The 26364-nt window shown below is 42.7% G+C and overlaps 1 protein-coding gene across 9 annotated transcripts in view; it reads left to right on the top strand.

The window, feature by feature from the left end:
- MYO1B (myosin IB) overlaps positions 1-26364 on the top strand; it is a 179473-nt gene that overhangs the window by 14604 nt on the left and 138505 nt on the right. For 6 of the 9 annotated variants that reach the window (XM_003825286.6, XM_008950629.6, XM_003825285.7 and 3 more), the window contains exon 2: positions 19172-19315. In XM_003825286.6, the coding sequence (XP_003825334.1) occupies positions 19181-19315 (135 nt within the window). In that variant the 5' untranslated portion in view covers positions 19172-19180. Of the gene's footprint in view, positions 1-5417; positions 5669-19171; positions 19316-26364 lie in introns of those variants that run through there. The other 3 variants (XM_055108899.2, XM_055108898.1, XM_055108901.2) reach the window with 3 other exon arrangements.

A 26364-nucleotide genomic window follows, 5' to 3' on the forward strand; every position in this document is an offset into this window, starting at 1 on the left:
TGGGTACTTGAGATTAGGGAGTGGTGATGACTCTTAACGAACATGCTGCCTTCAAGCATCTGTTTAACAAAGCACATCTTGCACCGCCCTTAATCCATTCAACCCTGAGTGGATACAGCACGTGTTTCAGAGAGCACAGGGTTGGGGGTAAGGTCACAGATCAACAGGATCCCAAGGCAGAAGAATTTTTCTTAGTACAGAACAAAATGAAAAGTCTCCCATGTCTACCTCTTTCTACACAGACATGGCAACCATCCGATTTCTCAATCTTTTCCCCACCTTTCCCCCCTTTCTATTCCACAAAACCGCCATTGTCTTCATGGTCCGTTCTCAATGAGCTGTTGAGTACACCTCCCAGATGGGGTGGTGGCCGGGCAGAGGAGCTCCTCACTTCCCAGTAGGGGCGGCCGGGCAGAAGCGCCCCTCACCTCCCGGATGGGGTGGCTGGCCGGGCGGGGGGCTGACCCCCCCCACCTCCCTCCCGGATGGGGCGGCTGGCCGGGCGGGGGGCTGACCCCCCACCTCCCTCCTGGACGGGGCGGCTGGCCGGGCAGAGGGGCTCCTCACTTCCCAGTAGGGGCGGCCGGGCAGAGGCGCCCCTCACTTCCCCGACGGGGCGGCTGGCCCGGCGGGGGGCTGACCCCCCCACCTCCCTCCCGGACGGGGCGGCTGGCCGGGCAGAGGGGCTCCTCACTTCCCGGTAGGGGCGGCCGGGCAGAGGCGCCCCTCACTTCCCGGACAGGGCGGCTGGCCGGGCGGGGGGCTGACCCCCCCCACCTCCCTCCCGGACGGGGCGGCTGGCCGGACGGGGGGCTGACCCCCCCACCTCCCGGACGGGGCGGCTGGCCGGGCGGGGGGCTGACCCCCCCACCTCCCTCCCGGACGGGGCGGCTGGCCGGGCGGGGGGCTGACCCCCCCACCTCCCTCCCGGACGGGGCGGCTGGCCGGGCAGAGGGGCTCCTCACTTCCCAGTAGGGGCGGCCGGGCAGAGGCGCCCCCCACCTCCTGGACAGGGCGGCTGGCCGGGCGGGGGGCTGATCCCCCCACCTCCCTCCCGGACGGGGCGGCTGGCCGGGCAGGGGGCTGACCCCCCCACCTCCCTCCCGTATGGGGCGGCTGGCCGGGCGGGGGGCTGACCCCCCCACCTCCCTCCCGGACGGGGCGGCTGGCCGGGCAGAGGGGCTCCTCACTTCCCAGTAGGGGCGGCCGGGCAGAGGCACCCCTCGCCTCCCAGACGGGGCGGCTGGCCAGGCGGGGGGCTGACCCCCCCACCTCCCTCCCGGATGAGGCGGCTGGCCGGGCAGAGGGGCTCCTCACTTCCCGGTAGGGGCGGCCGGGCAGAGGCGCCCCTCACCTCCTGGACGGGGCGGCTGGCCGGGCGGGGGGCTGACCCCCCCACCTCCCTCCCGGACGAGGAGGGAGGACGCTCCTTACTTCTCAGACGGGGTGGCTGCCGGGCGGAGGGGCTCCTCACTTCTCAGACGGGGTGGTTGCCAGGCAGAGGGTCTCCTCACTTCTCAGACAGGGCGGCTGGGCAGAGACGCTCCTCACATCCCGGACGGGGCGGCAGGGCAGAGGTGCTCCCCACATCTCAGACGATGGGCGGCCGGGCAGAGATGCTCCTCACTTCCCAGATGTGATGGCGGCCGGGAAGAGGCGCTCCTCACTTCCTAGATGGGATGGCGGCTGGGCAGAGACGCTCCTCACTTTCCAGACTGGGCAGCCAGGCAGAGGGGCTCCTCACATCCCAGACGATGGGCGGTCAGGCAGAGACGCTCCTCACTTCCCAGACGGGGCGGCTGCCAGGCAGAGGCTGCAATCCCGGCACTCAGGGAGGCCAAGGCAGGCGGCTGGGAGGTGGTTGCAGCGAGCCGAGATCACGCCACTGCACTCCAGCCTGGGCGCCATTGAGCACTCTTTTGAATGATTTTCTGACAGTAGATATTGAGAACGAGGTGATTGGGTCAAAGATTGCTGTGAACTCTTTGATGTAATCAGGTAATGGATGGAGTGACTTGGTTGGTGGGGCAGAAAGAGTTGGAGTCTGGGATAACTCCCTAGTTTCTGGCTTGTGTGATGTTGGGAATGGTTTGCATAGACAGGGCCACAAGTGAGGGGTTCATTTTGGGATGTGGGGCATTCAGGCAGTGAGGGAGCTTCAGGGACTGTTGAAATGCAAGGTCCGGAGCTTAGGGAAAAGCCAGGGCCTGGGGTTCAGATGAGGGGATCATGGGCAGCTACGTGTGGTGGAAGCTGTGGATAATGTTAGGATTGCTTAGAGGGTAGAGTGAGAAGAGGAAGGTGGAGGATAGAACTCTGGGAACATCATTCTGTGACAAGTAGAGAATGGAGAAGCACTAAGGAAAATAAGGAGTGTCCGGAGGTGGGATGTGGACAGCCAGGGTTTCCTTTCTTTTCAAGAGCTTACTTTGGTTAAAATAAGACTGAGTGGGTAGCTATCCCTGTAGAGCCTGGGGGCAGATTTATTTTGGAGGGTATAATATTACTTTTTTCCCAGATAGGCTTTTTTTTTTTTTTTTTTTTGAATTAAAGCTATATAGAAGTTAAGGTTATTCTATTTGGTGCTGAGTGGGGAGCCTTATATGCATGGTACTGGGGTCAGGATTGACTTGTATGTATGTGTTATTTAAACTGTTTTGGTTGTTTTGGGCTTCTGGTGTGTATATGTTTACATAATATTGGTTGTTTTGGGGTTTCTGGTGTATATGTCTTTACACAGTGTTTTAGTAGTCTATTGAAATATATCAATATCATTTTTACACAAAAGAACATATTTTTATTGAAGAGAGTGAATGTCAGATTTCTAAAAGTATGTCAATCATGAATGGATTTACCATTTAGCTACTTACAATAGAAGCACCCAGATTTTTCTGGGAGCCTTTGCTTTTTTCAAGAGAGTGATATTCCTTTTCAGAGAAACATTTGTCTGTGTTGACAATTTTAAAGAAGTATGTAATTTTAAATTATGAAATTCAAATTTAGTTTTTAATAGTAATTTCTGTGTTTATTCTTTCTATCTTTAAGAGCCAAGTTATAGAATGACATGTGACCTTGTACTCTTGACTCTATGTCTGGTTGTGGATTTGAAGTGTTATTTTTGTGCTTTCCTAAATGACTTAAGCACTTATGACTATATATTTGGATCAGAATAAATATGGTAGTTGGATATACTTTTGAAAAGCCAACCAGATTTTTAACCTGGTAATACGATAGTACTATTCATTCTTATGATTGTCCAGACTCACAGCTTTAGAAAACAGTATAAGCTTTTATTGACTTCCAGACTTGCTGGATTTGTTGGTGTTCTCTTTTTCTCTGTAAAGTGGATCAGCCGATGCCATAGATACACTAATGCTCCAAGCTAGAGGGCTACCCTGTAGTGTGCTCTTGAGTTTCTTTTCCCACCAGTTGAGATGAATGCTTCTCCAGACCTGACTGTGTTAATTCCCAGACCTGCGTGTGCCCGGTGTACTTATTATAGTTTAATATAATGATTTTAAACATGTGTGCCAAAAGAATTGTTGTTTCTATGAAAATTCATTTGAATGCTTTGGAAATCACCTGATAAGAATGAATTTCCATAAATGACTGCAGCTAATTTAGGAGTGGCTGAGATAAGTAAAAAATTTGGGGGATCATAAAATAAAAGTATTCTCACTGATATTATCAGTCATTCATGATTGGTGGGTTAAGTTGTGATTATGTAAAACTCGATAATCGTACTGGCTCAAAGCAGTAACCCATGTTCACACTGTGTGTCCATTGTGGATCAGATGGGGACTCTGCTCCATTTGTCCTTAACCTTACTCCAGAACACAGTCTGATGGGGCAGTACCTTCTGGAACGTTGCTGGTCCCTGTGGCAGAGGGGACGCCTGCTGCAAAGGTCTTATTGGCTATATGCCTGAATTCAGCAAGGCGGGACGTAGAGAGGGGTATGGGGCATTTGTAAAGGGTAATGAGGTCTACCACACTTCACTTTCCAGGGCTCTTTAGAACCTCACCGTTCTTTAAATAAATTGGACTTGGAGGATGATGCCTTGGGATGGTTTATAAAAGAAAGACCATTGAGTACAACAGTGGACATATACTCAAAGAAAAGGCTCCAGCACTATAACAAAAGATTGACAATAAATGTATATTTGTAGAGCTTCATTTAAAATGACTTGTTTAGGTATGTATCATTTTTTATGACTTCCAAATTTAACTGACTTAAAAAAAAAAAAAGCCAAATTGTCAATCCTTATGCATTTGGATAAGAGAACCGCTACTTTAGTCTTAAACCCTCCTGTCTCTCTTGCACCTCTGTCAAATTAGTTTCCCACCTTTTATGATAGACTCATCTGTGATTTCCCTTGGCACATCTCCTTTTCATTTCCATTAGCATTATCCTAATTCTTGTTCCTCAACTACTAGATTGGGGCCCTAGATGAATTCCTTGATATACTGTCTTGTATAGGGCCTGTATGCAGTGAGAAAAAGGCACTCTTTGGGGCAGACACAATCCCACAGGAGCTCAACTTTATTTTAGTCACCTTATTCTGCCGCCCCCCCCTCCTCCCCGGCTGGCCCACTTTTATGCAGTACACAAACTGAACAACTGCACAGAGCAGTCCTTCTCCCTGCATTTAGTCGCTTTGCCAACAAATTCAGACTGCCCATCCTCTGCTTAAGCCTCCTTTAAATTTGTTGTCTCTATTGGTGCTCAAAATCATTTTGGTGGCTCCCTGTCATCTGTATGTAGTGGCTGACCTCAGTTTTATCTTCCATGGGACCATCACCAGTGACTCTGAGCCTTAGTTGTTGCCATCTTGATGTGTGACATAAGTAATGACTGTAGCACAGATGCGCTGGTTAGGCTGTGTAATGCTTCTGTCTCCCCGCCCACCCATTCCCACCACTCTAACAACTGTGAGCTCCTTAGGTCTGACTCCTAGTCTAGCCTTGGCTTACCTTTCATCCCAGCTTCATTGTTCATCAGGCTCCTATACCGGCCGTCCTCTGCTACCATTCTGCCAGGTCACCGTCTTCTGAATATGTTTTTTATTCTTGCTTTAAACTTCTTTTCTGCTTAATCACATCCAACTCACCTTTCATGGTCGAGTTTCACCTCTTCAGCTATCCTTCTGTGATTCTCCTGCTGTATGATAGTAGCTCTACCTCTAAACAGAAATGTTCATCTCTATATTCCTCCTTTTGAGGTGAATCGCCTGCCCTATATGAACATACTATATTGGTTATCTTACTCTTAAGTATTCTTTCCTCAGTTAGATTGCACATGCATGAGAAGCAGTAGATGTGTCTCTCATTCTTTCTTCTTTCATTGCCTGCTAAGTGCTGTTTGTATACCAGGAGCATGGGTCAGAGTGGGAGGTTGTCAACAGAAGAGTCCAGCATGTATCCATGATGGACTCTCGATCAATTTTATATGATTAACTCATATAAAACAGCCCTGTATGGAAGCTGAGGCCGCCTCTTCCTAGCCACAGGATATTGACCTACTTTCCCCTTCTTATCTGCTTGCAAAATATTTGTTGTACTTAGTGTGTTCTCCCTGTCACAACGAATGTTTGTCTCTCTCTTTCATATGAACTGAAGGCTAAAGTGCTAGTTAAATCAGTGGAAAAAACAATGGAGAAGAAAAGTTGGTAAGCAGTTTTAATTTCTAAACCAGAGGGGCCTTATAATTTTGTCATTTAAAAAGAACTCTAGTTTTTCTACCCACCTATTGAGAGACAGACGTAAGGGTAGAAATGTAAATTTTAAGTTTTGATGATTTATAATATAATAATGTATTTTGAAAGCCCCTTTTTTGATAAACTACTTGTAGAAGGAAGTTAACTTTTCTTAATCGGGTTTCTACAAGGTAGTTCACTATTGTATGTTTTATTTCTTACCAAAACTTTTCTTGCGAAAATTTGTTTTATTGCTCCATACGTGGTCAAGGTAATTAACTTTAAAAATGGATTTTCCTATAGCTTTACAGGTTATTAACATGTGCTGTATTCAAGGAGAAAAAACTGTGTGTGGGGGTGTTGTCAGTATGTCTCCTTATATAAATATATGAAGTAACTGCTGTATCCTGTAGAATATTTGGAAATTAGCAGAACTATGATTCAAATTTAGTTAACATTTATAAATGTGAATTTTATAAACAAAAATTTCAGTAAACATTTTATTTGTGACTTAAAAATGATTAGTTATGGCATGTCTTATAGGTTGATTTGTTTGTAGTGTCTTTTGTTCTTCATAAATACTTCAGAATGTATTTAAGGATATGTAAGAATTATGGTGCCTTTGATTTTAAAAGGAATGCTTCCAACATTAGAAAAACCAGAAATTGACCTAGAAAATGTTTCCAAATTCTAATGATTGTTGATTTTAATCAATGTAGGTGAAATAACCCACTGCAGCAGTTTAGCTATTTTCTTTAAAAATTATTTCTCAATTTACATTATCAGTGTCTTTTTTGGAACATCTTAACTATTTTTGTTTGATCAATTCTCAACTAATAAACATTCATGAAATCCTAATGTAAATGTATAAATATCTCTGCCTTTGTTTACATAGTTTATTGGACTTTATTTTAGTGGATTACTGCTTGAGGAGGCTTCTGAATTTTTATTATTCTAAAAAACTTTTTTAAACCTTGAGTATGAAGGCATTACCAAAGCTTCACTGTTGAGTGATGCATATTTTTTCCCCTCCTTTACATGTAGATTACTTAATTTGTAATCTTTAGACTTTTTTTTTTGCTTTCCTAACTAGGTGAATTTTTAAAAGTAGCCAGTTCCATTTTGTAGCTAACCATGTATTGTAAACACACAGAAAACATGCTCAAATGTGCCTTGATGGCTTAACTTACCTGGTTATTCTGTGCATCTTTCTGTGCTGTGTATGGTTGCACTCTTAATATATTTTATTTCGGTTATGAGATCAGAATAAAGAGAGCTGCTTTCCTTTGCCTCTGAGTAATGTCACTGAGAGAGATTCTTGTGGTCTGGCATTTGCTGGCTTTTTGGTTTTTAACATTCTCTATAACCAGATCTAGGATGCATGCTCATCCCAGAATGAGCGAACTCAGTCTTTCCAGAGTTGAGCCTTGTTTTTTTTTTGTTGAATCAACAGCGTTGGAAGCTGGGACAAGATCCTAGGAGATGATGTGTTATATGCTTTGTGAGGAAACTGAGGCTTGAAGGTGGCAGTGTGCCCAGTGTCTCACTGTGAGCTAGCTGCAGAGCTGGGCCTGCAACTTGGATCTTGTGGATGTTTTTTCCAGAACCACTGCAGTAGTCGTTGTAACCTATGATCTGTTGCAGAATGCCAAAGCTGTTGTTTTCTGGAGGGATAATTTGCTTCCTTAGCCTACAAACAAGAATAGTGCACTAAATTCAGTACATTTCTCTCCATTGTCACTAAAAGAGCCTGAACGATGGGAAGGCCCCTGTTTTGTTTTGTTTTTTTTTTTTTTAAAGAAGGCCATTCTGCCATAGTGTATCCCAGGCTGTTTTATGTGAGTGTCTTTGTTCAGAACCAATCTGGAGTGGCCTCCAAAACTAATGGGTAGAGGAAACCCTGTGTGAGTGCCTACCAGGTGCAAATCACTGTATTTTTAATTACAATGAAGGTGTACCTTGAGTGATTGCATGATCCGATCAGGCATAAAGAGAACAGAGGAATGAATCTACAAGTGGTGTAAGACTTTGTTGAGGATCTTAGCACATGGAATGAGATTGAGACCCTCTGATTAATAAGCTGATTCATTTGGAAGGGAAGTTGGTTTTCCTCTGGTGGCTATATTCAATTCAGTAATCACCAGTCTTTCTTGGCATCTGTGCACCCACCAGGAACAAATCAGAGTCGGGTGTGCCAGTTATATTTGAACAGTTTTACGTTCACCTAGGGGTTCCAGGGTCTCAGGTTTGCCAATCTAAACACATTGACTTCTTGGAATTTTTAAAATCTGCCTTGAAGGAACGCATTGAAAAGTCCGTGCGTTATAATTAGCACGTTCCCCTGTACAGCTGAGTTTGTGTTTCTGGATGTAACAGCGGTTTATAGTTTTTGGCTACCTCGTCCCTCAGGAATTTGTAGCCTTTTTTCAGACGTTAGCTCATTAATTCTCCAGTCATTGTGAGCTGTATAGCATGATGACCGGTTCCCCTACAGCTGGGCTGCATGCTGCCCATTCTGGACCTTCTAGGGTTGTGGCAGGTGGGGGGTCCATGTTGAGGGGGTGGAGAGGGAGGCAGGGCATGACTTTCAGACCCAGCCTTGGAGTGGGGTGTGTGCTCTCTGAAGTTGACCTGCCCTTTGGCAGCCATTCCTGCCATGACTCTGTAGAGCTTCCTCCGGGAAATGACTGTAGGGACAGTGGTGTTGGCTGCATTTCCTCCTTAGGGTGTTAAACCTCATGTAAGATCAACTGCAAATGAGGTAACTCACTAGGTTAGTTACCTGGACACACCTGCTAGGAGACAGGACAGAAGAGTAGGTAAGCTCTTCAGGGTGAGAAGAAGAAAGGGGCATTGGAGAGGGAGAAATTCATCTAATGAGTTTGCTCTCTCAGTCAGGCTACATAACAGCCCTGTGGAATAGATATTGTCATCCCTGAGTTTTTAGATTAGAAATTTGAATTCCAGAGATGAATTCTTTTGGATTCCAGCCTGGGTCTGTGGCTCCACAGCCTGTGCCGTACCACATTGGGGTGGATCGAAAGGATCCTTTGTGGTAAACTATTGCTGCAAGCCTTCTGTAATATAGAAGCAAAAACTCTGTGAAAAACGGTGCAGTGTTGTGAAGAGCTTGGTGATTTAGGAATTAGACTGAAGGGTATATGTAATAGAATAGGTGTGAAAGACCATTTTCAGACCCGTCAGAAAAGCTTCATCCTCGCCCTGGCTCTTCTAGAAACCAGCTGGCTCCACCGCCTTCTTTTTTAAAAGAAGGTTTTGCCTGGGATTCTAAGGTCTCTCTCCTTGCTCTTTAATTATAAACAAAGGCACTTAGAAATTTTGCCCTTATGTCACAAGTGAGAGTTGGTAACTGGTAATCCAAAACCTTCCATGTTGTTATAGCAGCCGCTGTTATTTTTGACTCAATTTCTTCTAATTAGTCTAGATGGTATATTTTGTCATTCTCACTTTACACAGTTGGGAAAAAACTTTTTTCCCTCTCGTCAGTTTGGAAATTGTAAGGTTCTAGATGCTGTCTTTCAGTCCTTAATCACTGGCCTGTGCCTGGGATTGAGGGTGGTTGATTAAGGGTATCTCCTTGTTGATGACTTTTATTGATGTAAGGCCAGCTTTTCTATACTCAGACAGAAACAGACCTTGATCTTGGTGGTGCCTGTCCCTCTCTGCCTATGCAGAGACAAAACCTAGGGTGTTAACCCTTAGATAACCGGAATGTTGAATTAATAACCCCTCCCACTCACAGCTTTTTAAGGTTGGAGTCAGGTATGGCAAATGGGCTTCCATTTGCTTTTATCCATTTGTTTGTTTTCACTTCCTGTTTAAATCTATTGGATTTCTTCATTGCCTGGTAATTTCATGTCCTTTGTATTAGCCAGAATTTGAACACAAGTCAACAACATACTATATGGAAATTGCCCAGTAGTTGTGCCTATTTCTTCCATAATCCAAGATTTTAACAAAAGCCCTCCTACTAGCATTCCATTAGACATTTTCAGCAGAAAGCTTTAGAGAAAATGGGGTGAGGGGTTTCTCAATATATAGTTGGCTTTCACAGTGAAATTAAGGATTGGAAAATGAGAGAATTATAATTGGTGAGGTAAATGCCATGAATAGACACACCTTATATAAATATCTTTAAGCAAGTGTGTAGGTAGGAATGAAAATCAGCCATCACCTAAGTCTTTCCACAAATGCATGTCGGGGCACTCACTTTCTCCAATGCTTTAGGGAGCCCTGCACGGCACCCCGTGTGGTTCTGTGTGGCCCACCAGCCCCATCACCTTTGAGAATAATGCTGCTTGAGTAAATTGTCCTATAGAATCCAGTTTTCACCCAGTTTGCGTTTTTGGTTGGTAAATACTAAGGAAGTGTCTTGTCCTTTGGTTTCTAACTTTAATCCTTCATGAGGACATTCCTGGTGTGTCATCGAGGCTCTCTGATGGTCCTTTGCCAGTTATGACCTGGAGTGGAAGGGTAGCGATGATGGAAACCGTCCTGGACAGAAGAATGGGCTGTGCCTGTCTAATGTGCATTTATTTATTCATTTTCTTTCTACACACCAGAGCCCTGTGTGTCAGCCACGCTGCTAGGCATGGGGCTTTTGCACATTGAGAACTTAAACCTCCCTTCTCCAGGGGAAGAGCAGACAAACAAACTGACAATTGTGAGGGAAGGGAAGTATTTTGGCATATTGGTCTGATCGAGCTGCTGTAACAAGATACCATGGACCGGGTGGCTTAAAGAACAGACATTTATTTCTCACAGTTCTGGAGGCTGCGGAGTGGGAGATCAAGTTGTTGGTAGATTCAGTTTCTGGTGAGGGTCCTCTTCCTGGCTTGCAGATGGCTGCCTTTTTGATGTGTCTTCACACTACAGAGAAAGAGCGAACCCTGGTTTCTTTTTTTCTTATAAGGACACCAATCTCTTCATGGGGGCCTCACCCTCCTGACTGCATCTAAACCAAATTACTTTCCGAAGGACCCACCTCCAAATATCATCATACTGGGGGCTAGGGCTTCAACATAATAGATTTTGGGAAGACGCAAGCATTCAGTCCGTAAGATTTGGCTTGCTCACAGCATGTCTCCTATGAGGAATGGTTATTGACACTGGTTTAAGTTGGGGGGTATTTATGTCTGACAAGAGGCTCAGCGGAACCTCTCGAGGGCCTACAGCTAGAACCACTCTGGGCAGCAAAGGCAGCTGTTCTGTCTGCCCGCCATGGTCTGTCACCATGCTTCATTCTTCTCTTCAGATAGGCTTCCTCTGGAGGAGTCTGGGAAGGTTCCCCCGCATGATAGCTGTTCCCTGGATCTCTATGAGCTCCCTGTTCTGCTGCCCACAGCCACCTGACTGTGGTGTCTGTGTCCTGCTGGCAGATCTTTGGAAGCTTTGTTTGGGCTGGTGTATACCCACCACTCAGTTAGCTGTGGTCTGGTTGAAGGTGCTGTGGCAGGCCTTGGCATCTTTGTGTGTGTGTAAGTGGGGACTGTGCAGGGGAGAGATTGGACTAAGGAGAAAGGCTGTGGAATCATGTGTTCTCTGCTAAGGAATTTCTTTTTTAATTCGGTAAAATATACATAACATAAAATCTACCATTTTAACCTTTTTTAAGTGTACAGTTTAGTCACAGTAAGTGCATTCACACTGTTGTGCCGCCATCACCACTATCTCTAGAGATTTTTCATTATCCCAAACTAAAACTGTAGCCGTTAAATAGCACCTCCTCATTACTCTCTCCTCCCAGCCCCTGGTAACCACCATTCTTCTTTGTCTCTATGAATTTGACTTTTCTGTGTACCTTATATAAGTGGGATCGTATATGTGGACTCTTGGGACTGGCTTATTTCACATAACTTAGTGCCCTCAAGGTTCATTGATGTAGCATGTATCAGGATTTCCTTCCTTTTTAAGGCTGAGTAATGTTCCATTTTGTATATGTACCATATTTTGTTTATCCATTCATCCATTGATGGACACTTGGGTTACTTATACCCTTTGGCTGTTGTGAATGATGCTGCTGTGAACATGGGTGTACCAACATCTGTTTGAGTGCCTTCTTTCACTTCTTTTAGGTATATACCCAGAGGTGGAATTTCTCGGTTACATAGGGAGTCCATGTTTAATTTGTTGGAGGCTCTGCTAAAGAATCATAATGCTGGCTGAAAGGCACTGGAGAGTTATTGAAGGGTTTGAAGCAGGTTATGCCTAATCAGATTGTGATTTGAAAAAGTAACTTGGGTGGTGTGGGCTGGGGAAAAGGAAAGGGCTGGCAAGGCTGTGGTGGCAAGACAAGGCAGAGAGACCCCTTAGAAAGCTCTTGAGGGGAAGGGATAGAAGTGAGCTTAATCAAGGTGATACAGTCAGTGAGACAGATTGGATATGTGGGGAGGAAGGAAGAGACAGGGAGAAGCCAAGGATGAGAACCTGGATGGATCAATTGTTATTTTGTGGAATTTAGAGGGAGTAAGATTTTTCTTGTTTTGTTTTTTATATTTTGGTGTGGGATGATTGATACAAATTTTGGAAATGTGTTGAGCTGTTAGACACAGCCAAGTGGTAGAGATGATTGGTAGGCAGGCTGTCGATAATATGGGTTGCTAATTTGGGGTAAAGGAGAAGGTAAGAATAAAGGAGCAGATGGCCATGCAATTTGGCTGAATTTAAAAGTGGTGGGGGCATTATGGATGCAGCGCCACAATTTCAGCTCCTGAGGAATGATGTCACATTCCTACCTTGAGACAACATATCAAAATTTACAAAACAAGGAAAGGTGGCCAATTCATTGGTTGTAAAAAGGAGCTTTCAAAAGGATTCTAATAAATTCAAAAGGATTTAGACCGAAGCATAAGGATGTTGAATTTGGTTTATAGTCTTTTTGCTCATCTATATTTTCTAGTTTTTTTCTATAGTGAACATGTATTACTTTTAATTATTAAAAAGTTCCTTGAAAATTTCAAAAGTGGCCTATTTTCTTGACTTTTCTATTGGACCGTGAGTTCCTGGAGGGTGATGCAGGGAGGGGGAGGTACCACGATGTTCACTGTGTTCTTAGCACTTTACACCATGCCAGCAGCACAACAGGCCTCAATACTGTAAAAGCTGGTTGAACTGAATTGAATGGAAATTTAGTCTAACCCCTCTCAGAGAGTTGAGATTCGGTGCTATTTTAAAAGATCTAGGAAGGAAATTCCAGTTTTTCTGACTCCCTTAGCTTATTATATTAGGTACTGAACCACATCCTACAGACTTGGCTCCTCTTTTGCCTTTGTTTTGCCATCAGGATTTGCTGAGAGTTACTGTGTTCATGAAATCTTGCAACATTGGCTCCATTTTCTTACCTAAATATGTTTCTCATGCTATTCTTAAAAGCATTAGTGATCTTGTTGGGAGCCAAGTAGCTCAATTCTGTTTCCTGCCCTTTGTTGATAATATGTTTTTGGAGGAATGGATCAAAGTGGCTTGAAGCCACTGTCATTGTTTTGCCTTCTGGTCTGCTGTGACCAAACCAAAGGATGGCAGCTGTGAGGACGTGCATTGTTGTACGACTCAGTTGTCAATCGGATATTTGCATACTTGTTTTCCCTTTGTATATCACTGAATGGCTACCATGTGCAAGAGGCTGTGCACTGTGCTTTCAGGAAATAAAGATGAATAAGGCATGATTCTTGACACCAAAGAGCTGATTTTCTAGAAAAGGTGCTGTCATGCATACATGACCACTATACAGGGAGGTTAATGAGTGGAACTGGAGTCAGATAAAACACACTTGTTACTATGCGAAGAAGAATCCCTGTAGGTGCTGTCTCTGGTGTATATTGCTAATGCTGTTATACTGCTAATGATGTTATAATATATGTGTTTTAAATGTCCTCATTTACAATTACCAAAGCAATAGATAACTGCTTTCACTAAGTTTTCCTGCAAGTGACTCTTTTGGCTTTGTTTTAAAAGTTCCTTTAGGCTGGGCGCAGTGGCTTATGCCTGCAATCCCAGCACTTTGGGAGTTCAAGGCAGAAGGATCATTTGAAACCTGGAGTTTGAGACCAGCCTGGGCAACATAGCAAGATCTTCTTTCTATTTAAATCTAAAAAAAAAAAAGAAGTTCCTTCAAATTTAAAACCATGTTAGTGATTTAATATTCTTATTAATCATTGCAACCTCAGCTCTGATTTGTGAATATTCTTTCAAATTCTACAATAAAAGTGTTTCAACGTATACATTGTTCTTATCTGTGGTACTCTGAGAACTTCAAATTCAATGGAGGAGCACGAGATAAGATGAATTTTATTTTAACTTATCATCCATCTCCTCTTAGTTATTATTTAATTATTAATTTGGAATAACTCCTTTGTAGTATCATTTTGATATTGAATAGTGGAATTACCATGCTGGATGTGCTGTTTTGTGTAGCCATCTCTGTGTGTTGGGGGGCTATGTTGGTCTTGACATTCCCAAGTGCAGATGATGTTGACATATGGTAGGTGGCTTGCAATTTAAGGTTAGTGATTGGGTAGACTCATTAAGTTTACGTGGTAGGTCACAGATGGCCATTTTCAGATGCTATAGGATGTTTATGCTGCATTCTCTTGGATTTTGAGGAACTTTTGAAATGCTGCTGTCAGTATTTTAAATGGTATTTTAACTTTGCAAAAGATACCAGTAAATGAATTAGTGTATGTTGAAATACAGGTAGTAATTTTGGAAGTTCTTGAGATGAGAGTAGATAGGGGAAGGAACAATTGCAATAATATATTTTGTTCTTCTTGGATGGACAGAGAGCTGAAAAGAACTGGCACAGCCTGTGGAGTTGCCTGGCACCAGTTGGCAGGCTTGTGGCTGGCCTAAATTGGTACCCTTAGATAGAGAGACTGCTTTTCTGGACTAGTAACCCAAACTGAATATACTGCCACGTCCCAAAGTTTTGAAACTAGAACATGGTCTGATAATTTGTTTCCTGGCCTTGGTACTTTGCAGATTGCCATAGTTCTTGGTAGTAGAATCCACCTGGGGCTAGTAAGAAGCGTAAGAAGCAGTAGAGTGAGGTGGCACCTCTCCTGGGCTACATCTGCATGGCAGGAGTGCTTATTTCTTTCTCAGGCCACAGAGGCAGAGGTGGTGCTTGGGATAGGTTACATCTCTATGTCTCCCACCTCCAGGCAGAGTGAGCCCTCTGAGCAGTGCCGTATGTTTTCCTCTCTGGCCTTTCAGACAGTCCAGTTTCACAGCAAGCTTATCTTTTTCTTGTAAATCCTTAAGAAATAGCCAACCCATACTCTGGCATCTTGAATTTTTTTCAAATTCTCTAATGCCGCAGGCATAAAGGTCCAAGTCTCAAGATACCACGGGCCATGGTTTAGTCCACTATTTCACTATTAAATAGCGAAGATGATCATCTTGTCAGTCCAAGACAGCAGGTCCTCATGCCTGTGCCTTAGATCAGCCAGTTTTTGCTTTTTGGTGTATTATTTAGAACACTTCACTTCCTGGTACCAGTCTCTTACTAGGTAAAATGCTTTTTGTTGCAAATAATAGAAAATGCAACTCAAACAGCTTAGACAATAAAGAGAACTAATTGGCTTACATCACTGAAAACTTGAGAGATGGGAGCAAGCTTCAACTGCAGTTTGATCCAGAAGTTTGGGATGTCATCCAGGCTCCAGTACTAATAATTCTAGGTAATTTTCTTTTTCTCTTTTTTTCTTTTGAGACAGGGTCTCACTCTGTTGCCCAAGCTGGAGTGCAGTGGTGCAATCTCAGCTCACTGCAACCTCCACTTCCTGGGTTCAAGCAATTCTCCTGCCCCAACCTCCTCCTGAGTAGCTGGGATTACAGGGGTGTGCCACTACCGCCTGGCTAATTTTTGTATTTTTAGTCGAGACAGGGTTTCACCATGTTGGCCAGGCCGATCTCAAACTCCTGACCTCAAATGATCCACTTGCCTCGGCCTCCCAAAGTGTTGGGATTACAGGCGTGAGCCACCGCGCCTGGCCAATTCTAGGTAATTTTCTTGCCCTGTCCTCCTCCATGTGTCGTCTTCCTCTTCCTACCAACCCTCCTCATGAAAGTAGAGATGGCTGCAGTAGTTCCAAGTGTCACGTCTGCAAGTCACGCCATCCAGAGACAGAGAACCTTTGTCCTGGTATTTGAAGCCACAGTCTCAAGCTCAGTCACGTGTCCAGCCTTGAATCAGTTACACTGGCTAGAAGATGAGAATATGTTGATTGACTTAGCCTAGATCACATGTTCATTTTTGGTACCCAGAACAGCATGGATTCCTTGTGAGGGCTCTTGGAAGGGAGGAGGTAGATCTATAACAGTGTGTGTCCAAGAAAAAGTATCCCCAGTGCTCTACATACATTCTCATTTAATTCTCCCTAGAGCCCCATGCAAATTCTTCTAATGGTTTATGGAAATGTGGAGTTAGCAAGTGATTCTGAAACTTGTGCCCATGGTAAGCACATAGCTCCTTCAGAGAAAAAGACAAATGGATCCTTTTGGTGGAGCAAATACATGAACTAATTTCATTGACATGTCAAAGTGAACCAAACCAAGGCTAGAGATGGTAGTCACAATACCAGAAACCACCGTAAGAAGATATGGAAATACCCCCACACCGTTTCCTTAGTGTCCTATTTTTACCTTGAGAATGAGGTAGGCTGTCACTGGATCTTCTCCCAGTGTCCCTAAATGCTAAAAAGATAAACAAAACAAAGCAAAACTGTTTGCATGATTCAATGACTCTTAGTGTCACCTTTTCAGTGTGGCTTGCTTTATTGTATTTTGGTTTGCAAAATACAGTATTCAGAGGTCTTCACTGTTTACCAGTTACCTGTAACTCAGCATTTCTTTTGCACTCTATTCCTCTTTGGATTAGAAAGTTGGGATGAGGTGTAAAAAATTAGATATAAATTCCACATTGGAAAAGATGGTGAAGCGGGTAATTACAGAGAAAGATTGGCTGCTTAATTATTGTTACCTGCAGGGAAGCTGTGTTGTCTTTGTGCAGCTGTTCCTATAAATAGACTATATACAGGAATCCACCCCAGGGCAGAGTTCCTCTTTGCTTAATTTAAATTGCTGGTTTGAGGTAGTTATTTTTGAAACCCTTCTCGGGTTGACTTCCCCCTTAATCCCTAAGCCTTCTTCCCTCATCTGCCAAATTATATGTAATGCATGGCAGCTAGAGTGCTTTTGGCATTACATGGAGCCTGAGAACTTGAACTTTGATTCAAATGTTAATTTATTGTGGACAAATTTATTGTGACAAATGGTCCTCTCCCTGTGCAAGTCCTTCTGTGGACTCTGGCTCTGGCTTCACCATCTCTGTGGCTCCTGCTGCATTTCCATAGCATGGCACGTGCCTCCCACCCCCATCAGTTTTGTTCTGAAACAGAGCCCAGCCAACTTCAAAATATACAGAGCAGTTCTTTGGGCCGATGTTGTTGAGTTTTAGTGGTATCTGGGACTTTTCTTTCTTTCTTTTCTTTTTTTTTGAGACAGAGTCTCACGCTGTTGCCCAGGCTGGATTACAGTGGCACAATCTCGGCTCACTGCAAGCTCTGCCTCCCAGGTTCAAGCAGTTCTCTGCCTCAGCCTCCTGAGTAGCTGGGATTACAGGCACTGCCACCATGCCCGGCTAATTTTTGTATTTTTAGTAGAGATGGGGTTTCACCATCTTGGCCAGGCTAGTCTTGAACTCCTGACCTCATGATCCACCTGCCTCAGCCTCCCAAAGTGCTGGGATTACAGGCATGAGCCACCGCACCTGGCCTATCTGGGACTTTTCGTTCCAGGTGTATTTGGCATAAAATTATAAAAAACATACAGTAACAAAAAAGTTACTCTATTGTTTTTCTTTTTAGTGTTAAATACTTCCTTATTTTATTTATGGGAGAACCTCTCATAAATTCATCTTAGTCTCTCTTTTTTGGCTTTTCATAGCCAAAAACTTGTTTTAATAGGATCAGTAAAAAAGGATATGTTTGTGGGTTCATATAAATTGCTAGTAATTAATAATAATGAATTTCTTAATTACTAGCCCTTCCTAGTTCTCTTTAAACCAGACCAACTAAAAGTAGTTTCTGCTGCTTCTACAAGACCTACTGGATGTTCTAGACTAGAAGTGGGGGACATTTGTTTAAGTTGCTGAGATTTCAGTAAGGACACCAACCTTTATAAGACATAGTGTGCCGAAGTGACTCCTTAATGGGAAGAATCAAATGTCCTTTCCACTCATTATCAGTGGCAGGTATATATGTAAGTATTTATTAGTATTCTGAAGTGTGATTGAGTATCAGCACACTGAAGTTATATAAAACTGGCTTCTACATTAGAAACATTTAGAGAGAATGGCCCAGATGAATTTAGTTTTACCATTTTACCATTTAGTTCTGGTAATATTAGGAAAAGTAATACAGACACATGTGTGCATACACACATATCCCACACACTCCTATGCTCAGAAATTTGAAAGATTTTTAGTACTCTTGACAGTGATCAGATTGGAAGCCTTGGGGATTACCATTCTGCTGTTGGGTGGCACCATGCACATTAGTAGCAGGGTAGAATGCTGCCTTTGTAGCGTGCCTCTGTTTCCACTTGGTAGATTTTCACATTGAACCAAAGGGAAACTGTAGTATTTCTGGTCTGTTTACTGCGTGTTAATTTGATTCTGCTGTTATAGTGGCATGTCTGTTGGTACAAGAATTAACGTAGAGGCCACTTTTATCAGGTTATGTTATACTGGTAGCCTGTGATTTACAATTGGGTTGTGTTCTTTTCTTTATATGTCAGTATTGATTGTCTGGAATGAAATTTCCTCCCATAGATGCCATGTTAGATGTGGTAATTGAGTTCTTTCACATCAAATGCTGCAAAACATTTTTAAGTAACCATAGCAAGTTTCATAATCTCTGAGCTTCAATTTTCTTATCTTAAAGTGGGAATGACAATACCTACCTCATAGAGTTATTGTGAGGGTTCAATTAACGTAAAGTTCTTGGTATAGTGTCTGATATGTGGCAAGTAAACAACAAATGTTAGCAGCATCATTTTTTATCATCTTCGAGGAAGCAGGTTCATATAGTCTGACATTGGTACACAAGGGCTAAGGGAAAGTAGGGGTGGGTTAGGTTTTCTCCCCCCTCTGGAGTTTTGCGACTCTCTGCTGAGGAGAAGACCATGGCTTTCTAGTGGCTTTTTCTGTAGGTGGACTTCACCAGGGAGGATGGACTGGGAAGGAGGTTCATTTGTGGCAGCAGGTTGGCAAATGGGGCAGCTGCAGCGAAGTCAGAGGCTCCTGATGTAGTTCATAGGGAGGAGAGGTTATGACATTTTTTTAAGGCTAGTGAGAGTCATTTGGAGCTACCAGTGTTGGATTTCTGCAGTAGTGCCAAGAACCTATTTGAAATTATTTTGCTCGTTTAAATTGACCCCTTTCCCTCTCTTCTGCAGCTGGAGACCATGGCCAAAATGGAGGTGAAAACCTCACTTCTGGACAATATGATTGGAGTTGGAGATATGGTTCTTTTAGAACCTCTCAATGAGGAGACCTTCATCAACAACCTCAAGAAGCGCTTTGACCACAGTGAAATATACGTAAGTACACACGAAGGTCATCTGTAATGTTTAGACTTTGTATTTTGTGCCAGAGAGCTGTCTTTTCTTCCTCAGACTCTTCTTTCTTTTTTCTCTCTGTTTGAGTCCAGCGGTATTTGCTTTATACCCTCAGAAAGAGTTGAGTTTTTACTGTTTTAGCCCATGAGTAATGTGGATTAGACAAGTCAGTCTGCTTTCTATGATCAACTGTGTGCAAGTATTGTAGTGGATGTTGGGGGCATTCTAAAGCAAGCAGAATACTGCCCTCTGAGGAATTTAGAAGGAATTTTTAAATCCATAGGCATCTTCTTGGATACCTTCATAAGATTAACAAAGCCTAATCAGGGAGAAGCTACTCATTGAAATGCAAGGCAGTAAACTGTCAAAAAAGACATGAACTTCCTCGACATTTGTAGTTAGTAGGGACAGGAGCCGATTATCAGATAAAAATATGTAATTGGTCCCTGAAGATTTGGCTATAGTCATGTCCTACTGTACAAAAGTCTAATGCCATATACATAAACAGAAGCATAAATATGTATATGCTATAATAGGAGAAAATTTCCTGTTGTAAAAAGTCTTTATAAAGGATTTCACAGGGTCAAGTTCTCTAAATATTTTAAAAACATGAATAAAAAATACATTTATATGCAGCTTTTCTGGAGTTTGCATAAAGCATCTGCAGAAGTAAAGGTGTACTGTTAACTAAACCAAAGAAATGAGGCATTGATTCCCTGTACCTGCAGCTGAGAAGGAAACAGAATGTTTTGGATGGGAGTAGTTTTAGTGGACTCTGCCTCACTTCCTGAGTTCTCTTTCCTCCTTTTTAAAATGTGCATCTGTGCATGGAGAAGAACTGGATTATTGGGCATGCTTAATATTTTTCTGTTTATCATTCTAGGGAGGAAGTATAAATAAATAAAAGAGATACAGTGATACAAGTAGGATCAGTTATAACTTTTGTGGAACTAATATATTTTGTAAAATTATATGCAAATTATGAGCTATATTATTTTATATCATAGATAGCTCTCTTTTCTAGATAGCCAACTCTCTTTATCTGTTGGAGCTGCGATACCAAAATACCATAAACTAGGTGGCTTATAAACAACAGAAATTTGTTTCTCAACAGTTCTAGAGTCTGGGAGGTCCACGGTGAAGGGGCTGGCATATTCAGTGTCTGGTGAGGACCTGCTTTCTGGCTCACAGATGGCGCCTTCTCACTGTGTCCTCACATGGTGGAAGAGGAATACTCCTTCATAAGGGCACTAATCCCATTCATGAGAGCTCTGTCCTTATGACCTAGTCACCTCTCAAAGCCCCACCTCCTAGAACCATCACATTGGTGACTAGCTTTCAATATATAAACTTTAGGGAGATAGAAACATTGAGACCACAGCACCAAACATGTTTCAAGGATGATTTTGAGTAATTTATTTATGAGATAGTAGTCATCCTCTAGGAATTGACCTTTTCATTCTTCTCACTTTGTATTGGTGGAGGTGGGGGAAGGTTGATGGTAACAAGAGGCCTGTGAATACTGCTTTTGGAGTCTTAATTGGATAACTGGATACTAAACTGAAGTGTGTTTACAGTTCAGAGATGCGATTATTTAAAGTGCTGATCCAAATGGAAAAGGTATAAAACACTGCTGCAGAGCAGGGGGTGGCATTGTTTGGCTTGGCAGTACCGCCTGGTGTCACCTTCCCTCCAAGCGTAGCAGTTCTGCTTTCAGGTGGGAAAGCTGAGGGTTCTGCAGCTTTAATTGAAAGTATGCTCTGATATCAAATAAAAGACAGACTTTAAACATTGGTCTTTGAGATGGAGATAGGCAGAATCAATTATATGGTAACTAACGTTACCGATCATTTTTCTTTTTGGCTCTGAGAAGCACAATTCACTTTTAAATGAATTGAAAATAAGATGGAGAGTAGAACATTACGTGCATTCAAATACCTGATTTGTTGTGGCCACTAAAAATAAAACAATCACCTTTTTAACAAAATGCCAAGTGTTAACATTCATGAGTCTTTAGCAGACGAAATGTCTGGATTTCAGCTCTATGTAATTTTATTTTCTAAACGTCCTTTGTGTTTATAAAACAAAAGCAGAAAATTGATTTCAGCTTCCAGATATTCATATCAATTAATGTTTTTCATGATAATTCAGGGCTACTGTTTCCATGAGATGTGTGCCTTTGTTTTGTAACTTCAAACACCTCATGTTGGAGGGCTGGGCATTCTCTATTATAAGTGAAACAAGAGATTGTAAAGTAATGTGTATAGTATGATCCTTTTGTAAAAGATGTGTATGGGGGTTTACGAATATGTACATATGTTTGTATATATTTGTATGTACAGAGAGACAGGCATGTTACCTTCAGGTACCATAGTGGGGTGGGTTGGGATAGGGCATGGGGACAGGGAAGGTTACTCTTTTAGACCTCTGTATTGTAGGACTTAAGTCAATCATATATTGCTTTTGTAATTAAAAAAAAGCTGCATGATAAATTTGATTACCACACTCTCCAGCCCCACATGCCATGTATTCTTCCCTGGTGAAATCTATTTCTGGCTCTTATTCTGATAATACTCCTGCTTTGCTTTTGTTCATGGGTTGCTGCAAAATTGTCTAGCTTGATGCCCAAGGCTAAGTTAATATGACATGGAACATTTTACTGTCTTCTGCTTCACTCTGTTTTTCAATTCTTTCCAAGAAAATGAAGATGCAGTTAAAAAAAAACATCTTTTAAGGTCTTATAGCTTCATTTTATATTATAAAAATGGGTGACTCTCTAGGGATGATCCGTCATGTGAGCATATTGAACAGTAATTTGTATGTTCAGAGCTATGTCTGATAAGGGGGCCAGTGAACAGAAAGACCCTTGCCCCAGACTTTTGAACTCTGGATCTGGATACACCCATAGCCTCAGCAATCTCCTATGTGAACCAGCTCTAAATCGGGGGGTTCAGTTCTAACATCCTGCCATCCATCTCCTCTTCTCCTCCCTCCCCCAACATATTTAGAAATGAAAAATAGTCTGTATCTTCCCAGAGCTCTCGTGAGGGATTGCTTTGCCCCTGGGTATGAGTTACGACTCTCTAGAACATTCACAACCCCTAGTGATCCTCTGGATCTGTAGCAGCTGACGCTGGAAGCAGACTCCCTTGTCATCCTGTCGTACTAAACCTGAAGCTCTGGATAGAACAAGGCATTCTGGAGTTAGTTGGAAATGTCAGGTAGTGTTAGAATGTGCTTTTTGCAAGTAGCCGTCACACCCACATTTATTCACCTGAAAATCCAGAAGTCATTCTGCTTTCACAATTGGTTTGATTTAGTGGCTCACTGATATCACTAAGGACTTTGTGACTTACTGTCTGCTTTGCCTTCCTTGGCTGTTTCTTTGTTCTGAGGCTTCATAGTAGCAAACCAGCTGCAGCATTCCAGGCTTTGCATTCCCGCATCGCGCTGGCTAGAAGAAGAGGCAGTGCTTCTCTTCTGGCATTCCAAGTCAGAGTCCTGAGATTTACCTTGGTTAGGCTGCCGGAGTCACACTCCCTTCTCAAACCGTTGACTGTGGCCCGGAGATGGCATGACCTGAGTGACTTAAGAAAATGATGTTTAAGATTGGAGTTGGACCAGATTTTTCCAAAGTAGATAGGCTGTATGTGAGGGGGTGGGTTCCCAACCAAATATATCTATTCACACACTAAGAAGAGGAAAGGGGCAATGGATGCCGAGGAGCCCACTCACTGTGAACTCCTCACTGGTTTGGTAGGGAGTTCTGTAATGAAGTGGCTTTTTTGATGTTGATGTCATGTTAAAGGATGTGTCCATGGGAAGAATTGGTCACTTGAGTTCTAGGCTTCAAGTGCGCCCAATGGCTTGCTTCTCAGACTTTTCTGCTAGTGAACTTCTAATGGCAGAGAAGAGTAAACAGCTTCCCCCAGGAACTCTGGAGCATGGTCGAAGTCCTGCTTCAGGGAAATTTTGCCGAAATGTTTACTTTCAAATGTAATTCAAAGCTTTATACTGTTCTCTAGTGCAGATGGGTTGTTTTGAACTAATATACCCCTTGTAACCCTTTGAGTAAGTTGCATGCTCCAGAAATATCTGTTCTTCACTTTGAGGTGGGTTGACACACTTGTTTAAATAGCACTGGATTGGTTCATAGCCATCTGTGGCCTGGTTGAGTCTCTAAATCTGGGACAGTGGCAGATATTGACGTGGTCTTCGCAGTTAGGGCTTGGGCTATTCAGTTGGAGATGGAGGAGGATCAGGTGAGATGAGATGGGGGAAATGCTGAAGTGATGCTGCAACACACAGGGTCAGAGACTCTATTTGCTTTTTATTCCTCCATCTTGGTGGAGTGTGGTTCAAGCTGGGCCCAGCTGCAGGACATGCTGTTTGGTCTGACAGGCTCCGTGGGGTCAATGGCTGGGAAATGCTGGTCGTGACGTTCCCGAGCACTGCTTTTCTGTTTGCTTTCTGTCCTTTGTCAGACCTTCTTCCGGCCTCCCCTCCCCGGCCCCCAGGCCAGATGGATGGTAGCAGGATTTCATGTGGACTTTTATTGTGATGTAGGAGATGGCAGAGCTGAGATCCGGCCAGACATGTTCTGTTTTTAGGGTGACTGGTCAGGACTGTGGTTCTATTCAGGAACAGGAAAGCTACAATTTAGGCAAGAACAAGGCCCAGTACAAATTTGGAAACCAGAGAACCAAGGTGTCTGTTCTCTGACGAGAAGTATATTTGGTGCTGACCAGTAAATTTAGTTTGTTTTCTATCTGAATTGTAAGATTGGGGATCATCTAGATATAGGGGCCTGAGTTAGTCTAATTTTTAGATCTTATGTTAAACTAATTGTAGTTGTAGAAGTGACTACTTTAAAAGTATAGGAAAAGTTGTCTTAAGTTATAGAAGTTAATACTAGAATTAGGATTCCCAGGATGAGATTAGATACTTTTATGAAAGATACTCAAGATATAGTACCATATATTTGATTTAAAATATTGTAAAGTTAATGAAAACAATACTGATTAACACATTTATTTGAAGTTTCAAAACCACTTTTCATTTATACACATGAAAATCCCACCTCATGGGTATAATCTCTATTCCTGGGAATTTGGCGTAGATGGAGTAGTAGTTTTCTCTTGCTGCAAAATAAAGTGCACAGACTTAGCAACTTAGAATAACATATGTATATTATCTTGCTGTTCCTGGGGTCAGGAGTTGGGGCCTGGCTTAGCTGAGTCCTCTATTCAGGATTTTCCCAGCTGTAGTCAAGGTTTCAGCAGGGCTGCAATCTTATCTGAGGCTTGAACCTTTTGCAGGCTCGTGGTGGTGTTGGTGGAGAGCAGGGCTGGAGTTCAGACAACCACCTGAGTGTTATTCCTGTTACTCAGCCCTGTTCTCCAAGTTTTATTCTTTATAAAATTTCCTTTAAAGGTTTTTTAAATTACAAAATAACAAATGCTTTTGGGAAAAAAAATTTTCAAATAGTACAGCCAGACATATCATAAAAATGTAGTTTTCTCCCTTCAGTACCACAGGCCCATTCCCAGTGTGAACAGTAATTAATAGAATGATGTGTAATCTTCAAGATTATGTTGGGTGAAAAAACTAATTTTCTTGTTCTAGAGTTGGAAGTAGGAGGAGGTTCTCTTTTATCTAGACAGGCAGACCTTTACCCAGGTAATCCAGACCCAACAGAGTTTGCATGGAACAAGAGCAATCTTTAATGCCACCTCCAATCCCACTTAGATGAAGTAGGGAAGGAAGGAGGAGGGATCCCAGCCCTGTTAACATGAAATGCCTAGACTTGGTTGTATGTGAGTGGTTTACCATCAGTAGTGCTCAGCTTACTCTGATCGCTGCAAAGGTAGACCATTAAGGTAAACATTGAGAACAAATTGTGTGTGCCTTCCAGAGTGTAGCTTTGGTGTTTGAAATGGAGACACAGCTTTAGAAGCCTAGATAAAGCTGTTGAAAAACAGCAAATCATGAGGGTGAAGGGAAATGTCGTGTCTAATTTCTGAGCACCATCTATCTCTTGGACAGTCATTTTTGCTAATAACTTGCCAGCTTCAACCCATGCAAACTTTCCTACAACTTTTGGTGATTGGAAAATTTCTTCCTCTTAGAATTTTCAAAGTTGACACATATTTGTTGCTTACCAAACTTAGAGAGTTTTTTCATCATGGAGGCACTGTATAGGGCTTGAAATATTTGTATAATACTTACAGTGCATTAACTTAAATATTCTGGTTGAAGCTAAACCTAAGGTTTGATTTGGAAGAAATTAAGGCCTGACATCAGATCTTTTGGAAGCAGTATGGTAGCACTAAGAAGCAAAAACTTGACGTCTAGTCCTGGCCCTGCCACTTAGTGAGACCTGGGACAAGTTAACTCCTTGGAGACTGTTTTCTTATTGGTTGGTAAAATGATAAATGATAACAAAGGACATTTTTGATTTCCTTATTGGTACCAGCTGCTGTTCTAAGCACTTTACATGTATTATTCATTTAATTTTCACTAGAGTCCTATGTACTATAGGTTTTTAAATTATCTTCATTTTACATATGAAGAAACCGAGGCTCATAAAGGCTAAGTAACTGTCCACGGTCATACAGCAAGTAGGTGATGTAGCTGAAACTCACACCCAGGAAGTTCAGCTGCAGAGTCCATGCTCTTAATGATAGTCCTGCTGACTTTCCATGGTTGCTGTGAGCATCAAAGGATACTACTGATACAAAAGCCCTTTCAATTCTCAAAATAATTGGGTATGATATTGAAGAATGTGTAGGTTTGGAATGAGGCAATCTGAAAATGACCTGGACAAATAATCAAAATGATAATCAGTATTCCTGCCATGTGTTGAGCTGCTCAGCAGTGCAGTGACATGAACCAGCGTGACATAGAGCAAGGACATTCATTTCTAAAGTCATAGGTGATCATTACATGGTGCTCTCAATTCAAAGGAAAAGTGATAGCAGCCATGACAATGATTTTTTCCCCACTGTGGAAGGTGGGAGAAGATACTGGGA

This window comes from Pan paniscus, chromosome 13 (genome assembly GCF_029289425.2).
Source record: "Pan paniscus chromosome 13, NHGRI_mPanPan1-v2.0_pri, whole genome shotgun sequence".
Taxonomy (NCBI): domain Eukaryota; kingdom Metazoa; phylum Chordata; class Mammalia; order Primates; family Hominidae; genus Pan; species Pan paniscus.